The sequence below is a fragment of the Amblyomma mixtum genome, chromosome 1, assembly GCF_055824585.1.
Source record: "Amblyomma mixtum isolate Tamu chromosome 1, ASM5582458v1, whole genome shotgun sequence".
NCBI classification, from domain to species: Eukaryota; Metazoa; Arthropoda; class Arachnida; order Ixodida; family Ixodidae; genus Amblyomma; species Amblyomma mixtum.
This window is the reverse complement of record NC_143012.1, coordinates 311,348,980-311,362,506: the sequence shown is the minus strand read 5'-3', so window position 1 is coordinate 311,362,506 and position 13,527 is coordinate 311,348,980. Positions and strand designations below refer to the sequence as shown.

General features: G+C 50.4%; 1 protein-coding gene across 1 annotated transcript in view; it reads left to right on the top strand.

Moving 5' to 3' along the window:
• Positions 1-13,103, top strand: part of gogo (thrombospondin-1 like protein golden goal) — a 28,006-nt gene extending 14,903 nt beyond the window's left edge. The window contains exons 3-9 of the mRNA XM_089566909.1: positions 2,855-3,172; positions 4,338-4,504; positions 5,682-5,923; positions 7,200-7,361; positions 8,930-9,340; positions 10,069-10,496; positions 11,609-13,103. Coding sequence (XP_089423035.1) covers positions 2,855-3,172; positions 4,338-4,504; positions 5,682-5,923; positions 7,200-7,361; positions 8,930-9,340; positions 10,069-10,496; positions 11,609-12,124 — 2,244 coding nt within the window. The 3' untranslated portion in view covers positions 12,125-13,103. The remainder of the gene's footprint in view (positions 1-2,854; positions 3,173-4,337; positions 4,505-5,681; positions 5,924-7,199; positions 7,362-8,929; positions 9,341-10,068; positions 10,497-11,608) is intronic.
• The last annotated feature ends 424 nt before the right edge of the window (positions 13,104-13,527 follow it).

Genomic DNA, 13,527 nt, shown 5'->3' with positions numbered 1-13,527 from the left:
CATATACCTAAGCTGTCCTCAGGATAAAGAAACTCATCATAAATGAATAATCTTTAAACTCCAAATGCATTTCTGACACGAACATGATCACTGAAGGCATGTGTATGTAGCCCTGACCTGGTCATATATACGTCTGGCCTAATTTTGATGAAATATCTCAACCTGGCGGTACTGAAGTCACACAGAATGACGTCTTATTAGGGCACCAGTGCGCGGCAGCTGTCGCGAGCTGTGACTGGTGAAGCCAATATCGCTTACACCATGCCATAAGAGGCACCTAATCAAGTTCCCCCTGCTACATCATTTATCATTAGTGACCCGCGGAACCAACGTAATCCGAAACTAATTTGGGCGGGAAACCAAATCACAGCTCCGCTCGAGGTATCACAGAGGAACGCACAGGGCAGGTATACGCATATACATATGCGAAATAAGGAGAAAAAAAAGCCCTCTATATGCATGTGTATACAAAAAGGAAAATAAAAACCGGATGCCGGCGTGCGCGAGCATTGATACGTGCGCATACAAGCGCCCGGAAGGAAGAGCAATAAAGCAACGCTCATGAAAGCGCGCTTAGTACGCAGCAAGGCCGCTGTGCTCATCGATCGCGCTAGCACTAGCACCGCGGTAAGGTTTGTACACGCGCAGAGGCGTGCTCGCTTTTCGGCAGCCGCGGACACCGGGCGCGCTTGGCGCTGACATTGATAAGAGAAGGGCCGGCCACCGCTGCGGCCAATCCTGCGGGGACTCGTAAAGAGGGAGCGGAGGGTGTGGGGCTTTTAACCTGCAGGCAGGCACGGGCGGAGGGAAGTGGTCATTCATCAGAGGACCCTTCTCATGCGCGCGCGCTCGGGCTGGGGCCTCCGGGCGTGCGGCTGACGACCCTTATATACGGCCCGTGTCCTGCCCCTGCGGTACTTCTTGTGCCGCCAGACAAAGGAACGGCTCCATGGGGAGAAAAGTTTGGCCCTCAGATGCAGTTAGCGACGAGAGAGAGGCAGAGAGTGCGGGAAGGCGCCTGCTTGAGGGGGCACTGAGTCCAACTCTCGGATTCTGAATTGGAGAGTCGGAACTTTAAAAAACGCGGGCCCAATAGGGGTGGCGGGGCGGCAGCAATAAAGAAAAAAGAAGCGAGGTGCTCTCAAAACTGACGATGTGATTAGTTTGTATCTTAACTGCGTTTAGCACAGCAATATAGTGAGAAAATGAGTTTGACTCTTAGGTGCCAAACTTGAGAGGCTGGAGTTTTGATCGCGCAGAGCCAGTTGAGTTAGACAAATTAAGCAAGTTGCCCTCAAAGGTTACGAGTAAGGGAACATTATCTAAATTCTATGCACTGAGCATAACTTTTATATAAACACACACACGCACGCACAAATAATATCTCGTCTCCAAGAATTGGTGCAGCCATGAAATTCACCGGGCACCTAATGGTGCCCCAGAGCAAGTAAGCACGTGCGACAGGGTGTTTACGCTATTATCTGGCAGTGCAGGTAAAAATATCTATACATATTGTTTTATTGCGGTCCTTCCAAGATAACTTTGTGCAGGTGGAGAGTTCGGGGGAGCGGTCTTATTTTATATGTGCATTTCTAGTAACACATCTAGCGATATTTTGTAGAGTACACTAGCAAACTTCAGTTTAAAAATATCTTTGCGCAGGGGCTTACTTAAGTCGCTTCTTTCTACCTGCTCCCCACTCAGGCACTTTCAAACACTGCGGCGAGTATCACAACGAGAGATGTGTTCCATGAAACTGCCTTTTGCTTCCAGGCCACTCCAGATCAGTCCCTATGATCCACCCAGTTCATCCACTTGCTTTGCAGGAGTGGCCAACTTACTGAAACTGGTCTCTACAAAGTGCTGGTGCACTTGCTTTGCACTGCCTGGTTTTAAGTCCCAGCAGCCGCATTGAATGCAACCAACTGAAGTTTCAACAAAGATGCCCTTCTTTCTCACTTTCTCTGCCATGGTGCTAAAAACTATGGGGACGCTTCAGTCACCTTAATAGTGGAATGCGGTGACAGCAGATTTAACATCTGTCGCGGCCTCTGTTGCAACTTCAGTGTCAGTTTCTTGGCAACTGTCAGTTCATCGACCGCCGTGTTCGGACTGATAGCTGCAGTACCATGTATCCGCTACGCTGTGACTGTGCCGATATTTGCGTATATATCACTTTTCTAATTTTTGATTTCGATTCTCTGTATAGTTTACTGTTTAGAATCTAGGTGGTGACTTTACAAAGTCACGTGACTTCTCTCGATCAGTCAGCGAACTTGGTCTCAGCCATCGAAGGGGTTATGGTGTGTCGACAACTCTAATGCTAAGACATTAAAATACGACCTCCAGCTTTTACTCCATTCAAAGAGAGAGAGAGAGAGGGGGGGAGGAAGTGCAGAGAGGTTAAAGAAAAAACAAAAAGAGTTACGGTTGGCTACCCCGCACTGGGGGAAAGGGAAGAGGGGATGTAAAGGGGAGAGATGAAAAAGAGAGATGTGGTGAGGAGGCAGGGTATAAGCTCAGACACCGCCTAGACTGCATATAGCTGCTGCTGGCTAAGGACACACGTGCATCACTGCCCGTCGTACAAGAAGACGCCCTCCGGAATCGAAACAGTGCATCGTGTGCACTGAGGTCTGTCGGTCGCTGTGGCCAGACGGTCTATATCGCAGCACGGTGTTTGTATTTCGGCGTTAAACACCGGACATTCACAAAGCGGATGGCCTATTGTCACATCACAGCCACTTGTGTCACAAACTGGGCTGTGGACCATGTAATTATTGAATGAGCGAAGGGTTTTCCAACCAGTTCTGTCACTCAATGGTGTGTGACCTGCCTCGCGACCTCTCCGCAGGAGACTGTGCTGGCGCGTTCGACGCGCGACACGTTCGTGCGGTGGCCCGAGGTGGTGACACACGTGCCGCTCATCCTGGAGACGTACGGCTCGGACGTGGTGGTGACGTTCGAGCTCCCGGGGCTGCGCTGCGCGCCGCTGCACCAGGACGACTACGGCTTCGTGGTGTCGCTGGTGTACCGGGGCGCGCACCCGGAGCCCCAGTCGTGGTTCCAGGACACCGTGGTCGACCAGAAACCGCTGGCCAGCTGGGCCGAACTGCGCAGCCATGACGTCACTCTGGACTGCCAGGCCTTCGACAGGGCCGGATACTATCAGGTGCGCGAACGATGAGGACCTGCGTTTCAGATCACCGCGTGATGGAACACGGTTTAACTTCGCTTTCCGCCCGAAAAACCGAGGGTAGTTTCGAGATCGGTTAAGGTTTCACTCACATGACGCTGCGACTGCGTCCAATGTAAAAACTTTGTCGTTACCCGCCAGGAGCACACCGTCGCAGGCTTGTTATAGAGCATTGGCAGCTTTAGTAATTGAAACGATTCAACGAGGACACACACAGCCGACCAAACAGACGCAGCTTTGGAAGCAGTGAAGTTACTAATGGCCTCACTTTGAACACTAGCACGACGCCTCTGCCAAAGCATCACATGCGTTTGGAATGCGAAGGACATCTCTTGTGCATTCCCTCCTTCATGAGCTGGTGTAATCCTCGCGATCAAGAAAAATGGAAAAGTCATCTTAATATATGCTCGTTCTCTCAACTTGCTCGCAGTGGCATGGAACCTACGGGGAAGATGTCTGATATAAGCTGCGGACCCTTGGTGCCTAAGATATGCATGCGGATGCGCTTCTCCACTGTGGAGACAGTGTTTGGTTTTAGCTAAGCCTTGAGGCGAAAATATAAAATTTCAGACTCGCGAAACAGCAACACAACATAAGGATCTCAACAGACAACGACATTAGACATTATCACATACGCACATGTCTGATTCCACCAGTAACTTCCTTTTATTTTTTGTACATATGTTCTCGTGTCATTTATGATGACAGAAAAGGGAATACATCAAGCTAACCACGCTGTGCGCCATTTATAATCTACCATGACAGCTTGCAGTATAAAAACACACGAGAAACAAACAGCGTGGTGCATTCCTTGTCGCGTGCAATTGCGGATGTTCGCAGCGCATGACCAAGATAAGCCTTCGCGGCTTTTTTTTTTTAGTGGAATCATGTAGTAGCGCTTCTATACCTTGCCCGTCACGGGCACATATACACGATATAGAGAATGATTACGTTGCTTTTTTTAACTATAGAAGGTACCCAAGACCCTGACAACACCCGGATGCATTACATAAGCGGAGTGGTGTGTACAAGCTGCCTTAGGTACATTTTCACTGAGCCTTGCAAATTCTCACTAAACATTATTCGGAGACAGCCTAAATACTCACCCAAAACAAATCTCCGTTGTCGCCACGTGACGCAGGTGCGGCTGTCGTGCGCCGACGGCCCCAAGCTTCCGCTGGTGTCCGAGAGTGTGCCGGTGCGGGTGGTGTGGAGCTCACGGTACATGCTCAACGTGGCGCAGGCGGCCATCTCCAGCTGCCACGACGGCATCAACGTGCTATACCGGTACCCGACCACCTGCAGCAAGTACGCCATCCCGTCCGTCCGGCGATTCCCCGCTATATATTGGCCTATGTACCAACGATGACAGTGCGCCAATCACTCGAACCGCTTTTTATTTTTCAAAATAAAGGTAATTAATAGTAATAATCGAAATGCAGACTTAGATGAACATTTACATTAAGAGTACTCAGATAGATGGCAGGCGCATGTTGCCTCCAGGTCATCAGACAGCTAATGCGGGCACTGTGCGTTTGACGTCGCAGCCTTTCGCACAGTGTAATTTTAAGGCAGGTGTGCTCTAAACGGCTATATCCGCGATATCTCCGTGCGAAATCCGTCCTCCGAATAATGTCCACACAATCTGCAGGAAATAGAGGTCGTCGAACTAGACACAAGTTATGCCACTGAAAAGTGCTGGGCATCAGGAATAGATTCATATCGATTGGATGACGTGTGGCCATTAGTCAACAGTTTGAAAGGACCACATTCGAACGTTACAATAGCATTTACCGCGTTGGTGGTGGAAAAAGAGGCTATGAAGGAAGGAAATGCGCTTTAAGTATGTCGGGAAGTTGCTCATGTCAAGGAAATTAATTATTTTAGGTTAAATCAGCGTCAGCATATTAAAATATTTTCATCGCCGGTAAGTCGCCGCCCAAGCTTTGCTAAGACCCCCACTGTGGGTGTGCGCTGCATTAACCATTTTGGTAATAACACTAATAACTATGTCGAAGATGCAAGGTTTAATTAAAACATCAATATACGTGTCAGGCATATACTACGTCACAAGTATCGTCCAACGCAGACATCGCTGCTACAAGTTTTCCGCTGTCCCCTTATAAAATTGGTCTATATACAGTCTATAGAGTGCTTATAGACTTTATTGCCTTCCTATACACATTTCTTTCTGTCTATTCATAGTCTATAGGCTTTCTATAGACAAAAAGTCTACTAAAAGTGTATGGCCATAAATCGATTGATTGTCTATACACTGTCTATAGCATTGGTATTCTCTATAGACTGTTCTCTATGATTTGTCTATGGAAAGTCTATACTCTTTATAGACAGAAGTCTATGGACAGTCTATAGATTGCCTAAAATTTTTTTGTACAGGTCGCGACTTGCAGCATCTCTCGCAGTGATCGTTGTGGGTGCGTTAGTATGCGACACACTCAAGGCATTCGTCCCATCGCCCGCGCAGGGACCGCGACAAGGTCCGCGTATACGGCCTTCCGGGTCCCCGCCGGGTGCCTGCGCACGCCTCTCCGCCGTGGCGCTACCTGTTCGAGCGGCGGCTGCCGCGGGGCAAGCACGCGCTCACGCTGGGCTGCCACCTCTTCCCCGAGGCCTACAACGAGTTCTGCTTCGCCTACGTCAGCGTCGCCCACAACGGGGCCGTCTTCGAGCTGCTCCGGCAGTGCCGGCCCTGGTCACTGGACACCGGTGAGCCCCGTTGGAAACGCGTGTTATTGCGCCACTCTGCGTGTGTGCTTTACCTCTCGCTAGTGGATTGCTCAGCACGCCTCTGTCTTCTTGCCTGCAATTACGACGGCTACACGTATGCATGACGGCTCAAAGCTGAAAGTGAGCGGCTATTTTCAGTCTGACCGCAAGATACGATGGCTCCGAACTGTTCTGCTTTCTTATTTTTGTTCACAGCGCTGGCTGTATTAGTATATAGCTGTTCTTGTTGTCCTCTTTTGGAGTGGCACATACCCACAGTGGGGGATTGGCCAGGGTACCTTGTGAAGTCAAGCAGTTGTGAAACATTGACTCATTTAATTGTGCTAAAAAAAATTCCCCGGTTTCGCATCGTCGTCGTGGTCCCGTCAGCATGCCCCTTCCGCAGTAATAATGCAGCCAGTTATATACATATGTACAAAGCTGCCGGCTCGGGGACATGATCACTCTACCCTTGTCTTCACCCTCCGAAGAAGGCCAGCCCGGGCAGCGGAATGCGACCAGAATGCTTTAACCCAGATTGGGATGTAGAGTACAGTTCGCCTCAGCCACGAATCCGTTTATTTATAGGTTGCTGCGGCTATTTAACTGTGTTCGATCAGCGGCGGTGACAGTAATATGTGGCTTCATCATTGTGTTAATCCTTTCGCGAGTCAGCTAGCGCTGATCAACCGTCACACCTCGAGAGTAAGCGGCTAATTTTTCTCTTTTTTTTTCGTTTTTGAAGAGGTGCCAAGGGACGAAGTCGTGTAGTTGAGTGCTTTACTAAGAGGCGACTCACACCCAACCTCCTAAAACGAGTGGAGCAGAGCTGTAGAAACATATAAGTGAGGCTTGCAAACCACGCTCAGACTATTTTCATGCCATTTCTGTCTGGCGTACTCGAGCCTAGGGACATCCTCACAGAGAATATATTTCGCGTGAGATCTCTTAGGGGACGAGGAATTGTTTATTGCCAGACATTCATGATACTTCGCACCATCCAACCACTCAATCGTGCCTTAGTCGGGAGGTACTTCCATGCTGGCATGTCGTGTAAAAAAAAACGGAATGATGTAACGTATCCATACTTTGGAGTCAGATGGGTGCTAAGTGAGGAGAAAACTGTTCCATTATTTTTGGGTCGACTACACCTCAAAACAAGGCGAAGGTAACCTCTACCCCGTTAGCCGCGCCCTCGCGTGTTTCCTGATGACTGCGTCGTTTGATCATCAAGCAGAACCCCTTATTCAGCTGCTAACTTCGTGTTTCTACCAAGGCATCCCAGGGTCCTCCTGGGGCAACTGGACCGAGTGGGGACCTTGCAGCGGCTCCTGCGGTCGTGGGAGCCAGATGCGGTTCCGACTCTGCGGCCGCCCTGACGGCGCCTGCTACGGCAGCGCGTATGACACCAGGCCCTGCACGCTAGCTCCATGCCCAGGTACGCACCTATACTACGCTTCGCACCTACTTCAATCTGAAGCCAGATATCTCGGGCTTTATGTAAAGCTTAGCGTTGCTAACCACTTCCTATAACGAAGAATTCGTGAAAATAAGGATGTCCTCATTTGTGTACCCACAATTCGGCTGTTCAGCTATCGTGAGCAAATTTAGGCGCACTAAGAAGCGCATGGTTAGGTCACTAATTACTGTCACATGAAAGAAGTCAAGAGTCACTGAAAGCAAGGAAGGAATAGGGGCATGCCTTGTTTTTTTTCTTATGGATGATGTTTATCAGTGTTTGGAATGTCTGTTGGCTTGTTCACTGCCATACAGAGCATTTTGGTTGAGCCCTGAGGGCCAGAGTGAGGGTTCTCTCATTGCCGCCCTACCCGTTCGATCACATTCTGTACGGCACTTGCAGTAGAGCAGGACATTCCACGTCATGGCCGGCGCTGGCGCAGGTGAGCACTCTTAGGGTTAGCTAGGCCACGCTCGACACAAATACTGTCGAAAGCAGCAGGTGAGACAGCCACCGCTTGAGCTCAGTTGGTAGCGTCCTGCATGCGGAATGCCGAGGTCGTGGGTTCGGATCCTATCGGCGATCGTGCGGTTTCGTTTTCTTCTCCAGCCTGTTATCTTCTAATAAGCTTGTTGCGCAGTTAGTTTTTTACTCCGATCAAGGCCATCATAATAAAAAAAAATATTCCAGAATGCTTTCCTCTCCTTTCAGTGATTGCTAGCTTGATGTGCGCGCGCGCGCGCGCGCGCGTGTGTGTGTGTGTGCGTGCGTGCGTGTGTGTGTGTGTGTGTGTGTGTGTGTGTGTGTGTGTGTGTGTGTGTGTGTGTGTGTGTGTGTGTGTGTGTGTGTGTGTGTGTGTGCGTGCATGCGTGCGTGCGTGCGTGCGTTAACGAGCTCTTTATTGCGCAACGCTTACCTGCATAATAAACACAATATATGGTTCGCAAAACGTAAGCCATCAACCCACTCCCCTTTGTCTTTTAATCACGCTGTTTGGTTTGCCGACACAGTGTTTGAAAACGGGACGAGTGACATGCCTGATTCGCCTTTTACTATTGTCGATACCGGGAATCTGAAACAGCATCCAGCCAGTGCCGCTAAGCCTTGTAGCCTATAAAGCTTCAATGGCAACGACTCAGTCATTCCCTTACTTTTCTACGTCACGGATTATGTACAACCTGTCATTTCTGCATGTTCAAAACCATGCGCCACATGGTGGCAGTCAGGGGAACTATAAGCGCTTGTCCCGAATTCCTGGTAATGCTTTCACGGGGTTTTGAGTATGAAATATTAGGCATATTTCTAAAGGCCGTTGACAGTATCAGGTGCGTCGCCCGTGTGTTGGAACAGTGGCCAAAGCCTTCCTTGCTTGAGTGTATCGCCGGTAGTTCGAATCGTGCTGACCGTGGGACCGCACGTGCGATTACCATGAGTAAAATTAACTCTGATCCTTGCGCTGTATACGTGCGGCGTCTTTTGTGACCCTGTTTTTGCGCGCGAACGTCAAACGCTGCCTATAATAAAACCCTGCTGCTTTCCACCGACAGAGACTACGCCCTCTGCGGAAAACACCACCTCGACAACGCCACTGCCATCGACGTACTGCATCTGCGGCTGTACACTAACAGTGATCAGGAGGGCCACGGTGCGCTTCACCAGCTCGACACCATGCGTGGACAGCACCATATCTTGGGTGCTCAAGCCGTTCTCGCGCGACAGACTGGTGACCGTGCGAGTGGCCGATGTGATACTCGGCTCGGGTGAGATATCGGTGCGCGACGGCACATCCCATCTGGGTGTTCTGTTGGCGACCGTTCCGTCTGTAGTCTATGGCCCGCCACCGTTCGAAGTCACCTCCCTGTCGGGGCCCATCCGCATCGACTTCGTGACCGTCACCCTCGCCCGAAACTCCTCTCAAGAAGCGGCCGCGAGCTTCAGCATCTCCTTCTGGGAAACCAGTGAGTGCTCCTCCGTTCTCCGTGTTCACGAATGACACGCATGTTGTCGACAAAGAGTCGATTCTTGCACTATAGTTCGTACAAGAATCGGCTGTTTGTGGACAACATACGTGTTTCGCGCTGTCTGTTTAACAGATATGGAATATTCTTGTTGCAACTAAAGGATTGAACTTCATACCTGCGTCATCGTTTAGAGAAGCTGACAGTGCTTCTTTCCAGTAAATCCAAGCTATGACACTGGACGAGGCTCCAATTCTGTTCACATTTAAATTGTAAGGTGGTCACCAGCGAAACTTTCAACTTCTTTGTCCATCTCTTTCTGCACGCCTAATATATACTTGGTCAAAGGCAAGAATAACGTATGGGGAGGTATGTATATATATATATATATGAAGGAAGCCAACAGATATGTATGTCATAACGAGCCCCTCATTTTCCTTGTCTTGTTTACGGGGAGGTATGTTTTTGCAGGCTAGTTGGTGCCTAAGCATTCTGTTTTTTTTTTTTGCGCAAAAGACACGACACAAAAGAAACGAGGTAGACAGGACAAGCGCTTTTCCTGTCTACCTCCTTTCTTTTGTGTCGTGTCTTTTGCGCAAAAAACCCAGGACGGGGAGGTAGTTTGTCACGCATTGCACACGTTACCAAACGTTCGAATGGTTAAAGTGCGAACATTGGATGCCTGCCGAAGTGTGTAAATTCCGCGGATGTCTGTCGACACTTTGCAGACTCAACTGTGGCAAGCATCACTTCCCAGTTCCCGCGCCTTTCCCGCCTGGCGCCGTTCCAGTCGTCGGTGCACGCTCTTCTCACGCTCCTGGGCTGCGCCGTTGTCTTGACGGTGGGCCTGCTGACGGTCGTGTACCACAGCCGCTGCTGCCGGTCGCGCCGGCGCAAACAGCGCAGCCTGGCTTCGGAGTCGCTCTGCTCCGACGGCGGGCTGGACTCGCGGCCCACGGTGCGCCTGCTGGCCGCCGGCTCGCTCACCTCCATCTCAGAGGTGTCCGCCGAAGACGACGAGCCGGAGGCAGCTGCCGCTGAGGCGGTTCCGCTGAAGGCGTCGTCGGGCGAGAGCCCCGAGGACTACATGGACGAGGCCTGCCTGTTCAAGTCGGTCGGCTCCATCTGTACGGCCTCGGTGTCCTCGACACCGGCGGTACGTGTAGTCCTTGGCAACCTTGATGTTACACTTGCTGTTAGTCTGGTTGGTCTTCCATGATCTTTGATGAACTAGCGCAAAAAGACAACGAACAAGTAGAAGAAGGACGGCTTGGACGAAAGCGCTTCCGTCCATGTCGTCCTTCTTCTACTTGTCTGTTGGATCATCAAAGGCCCTCGTGTTACCTTTTTGACGACGCCACTATACACTGGGACAAAATCCTCGTGCTCCTCTTAGTGTTGTAATGAAGGCAATTACTAGTATTTTCAGTAGTGTTACTGACGCTAGAGACCGAACGCTATACCAGTGGGACTTGTTCAGGCCTTTCAGTCATGCTTCATTTCCGCAACCACAAGTTACGGACGCATTTGTCCGATTTGTTTGAGAAACCTGCTTTTAAAAGCAGGCATTACATTCAATGGCTGCCATAGACTGCTGGTTTTATTTTAGTTTAGTCGTTTTCAAGAGCACGTTGCTTTTAACGTTAATGAAAAATTAAAAAAAATATTCAGACAATGCTAGCTGCAACGAGCATGACTTCTGGCTCTCCTGTTTATTGTACATTTTCGGCAGTCTTCTAAGACTGCATCCATAGACATATTTAAATTCAGAATTACGAATTTCAGCATGCCACATGTCCGGCTGCACTACTGAATCGGCGGCAGTACTTCGCAAAAGCGGGCGCCCCAAGAATTAAAGTATAGACGAAGTGCAGAGGAATTAACCGCAATGGTTAATTGCCACTGTTACCAATAATATCGGCGCAAGAAAAGGATGAGATTTACCAGATTCTTGTTAGCTGTTGAGAATTTCCTGCGTCATCACCTGCTACCCGTCTCAAAACTTCACACATTAGAAAGATGGAAAAAGAGCACTGCAAGATGTAACGGGCAATCTCGACTGGTGTATGGCGTGCAATCAGGTCACAGGTATTAGGTTTTAGGTGGTTTAACGTCCCAAGGCTACTCAGGCTGTGACGGACGCCGTAGTGGAGGGCTCTGGAAAGTTACGACCACCTGGGGTTCTTTAACGTGCACTGACATCGCGCAGTACACGGGCCTCTAGCATTTCGCCTCCATCCCCTGACCTCTGTCCGTCCCTTTGCGCAGCCCAAGAAGCGGGTGCCCGTGGCCACCGTGTCGCCGCAGCCCCAGAGTCAGGCGTGCACGCCGCGGCCTTCGCTCAAGCCGAGGCCGCTCAAGTCCCTCCTTTCGGCCAACGGCGAAGGCGCTGCTGAGGATTCGGCCGAGTCGCTCGAAGGTGCCGGACGCAGCTCCACCGGCCCCACCCGCCGGGCACCTCTGGGCCTGATGGACCGCGTGGCCTCCGGTTCGCGCGCAAGGGACGGCGCAGCCTTGGCGCTGGCCGCGTCCCTCTCCGAGCTCAGCACAAGTGGCACCGAGGACGGCTTCGAGCTGGACTACTACGACTACGGCTGCCACGACGTGCCGGGGTCCTTCTTCAGCGCCCAGCAAGTGCTCGGCGGCTGGCCGCCGTTCTTGCCGCTGCCGGCTGAAGACGAGCTGCTCGAGCTGCAGTTGCAAAATTACACGCTGCCCCCGCCGACCGAGACGACGGACCTGAGCATGGTTCCGCATGCGCACGAGTCGGAAGACGAGCAGTGAGCAGCAGCGCGCATAGACTGTGCTCAGTTGACGCCTCAGGAACGACGGATAGCGTTTATGAGTGTCTCCCAGGCTGCGGTCACGATGGTGACCCCATTCCGATGCAGTCAGTGGGAGTTAATGGAACTGGTCGTGTTGGCATGTGTTGACCAGTGGACAGTGTGTCTACGTTAAGTTTAAATGACGATGGAACGCTCATGCGAATCTCGTGCGCAGCGGCGGTAAAGACTGTGAAAGATTTACGCACAATTTTGTACAATCCTGAAGCGTGTATATTTCAGACGCTAGATAAGTTTTCGTTTTTTAGTCTGTTATAATCATGGATACATGTCCCAATCCATCCTTGCTTCAGATGTCACAGCACACGCTTCCCACAGTTCACGTGTATTTGACTGCCAGGCAGGAAAAGGATCGCGGAACTCCGATGGTTCTTCGAACAACAGCAATTTTTTATCGAATTCCTCACTATTTTATGTCGTTTTTCTGTGAGCAGCAGTTGCAGATTCAGCGTGAAATGTTGTACCCCACAACGTGAAGCAAACTTACGAAGCCCTGCGATGGCGCGGACGACGCAGATCTTTGTGTTGCATGAGATTGCATGTAAGTAAACAACAGTTAAGGGACCGAACTTGGCCACACGAAAGGGCGCTATATCACAATGCATGCAAGTAAACAACAATTAAGGGACACAAATTGGCCACACGAAAGGGCGCTATATCACATAATGTGTGCCAATCGTAGGCTCTGTGACCGGCCACAAGTTTTTTGCTTGGATCAAGATAGCTCGTAAGTAAGGGTCGCGAAAGTTGCGCCATGGCCTCGCGCTCTTCGTATTGAAACAACAACAGCCTGCTTGACGTTCAGGCGTGCGAGGAAACCATCACCTTTTCGATCCTGCAGCGTAATAGATGGCTTGCACCGACGTCATTGCGTCCTCCATGTTGAAGGACCAAAAGTACGCGAAACCTGTGCACTTCTCCAAGGGCGTCCGCAGAATTTTTTGCAGGGGGGGGCCCCGTTGGTGCCCCGGGGGGGGGGGGGGGGGGGGGGGGGGGGGGGTATGTTCGTAGCAGAAAGGCGCTATTTGCGGAGTAAATTTATTTATTTATATATAAATAAAAATTAAACAAAATGCACACATGAAAGAAAAATTACAAACAGCAAATTAAAGCGCGGCTAGGAGAGGTACATTGGAGTTTATCAACGAATAAACAACTAAAATTAATAAAAATGCAAAAAGATGCTATATCACTTCGTGGAGAAGAGTGCTCAGTCTTGCTGCATACGGGTTCTCGACTCACCCGGATTGATGACCAGCACACAGCACAATATGTTCACAAACACGCAACTACAGTCACTCAGTCAGTCTTCCTTGAACAGCAACTGTAGGCGCCTCGGATTTT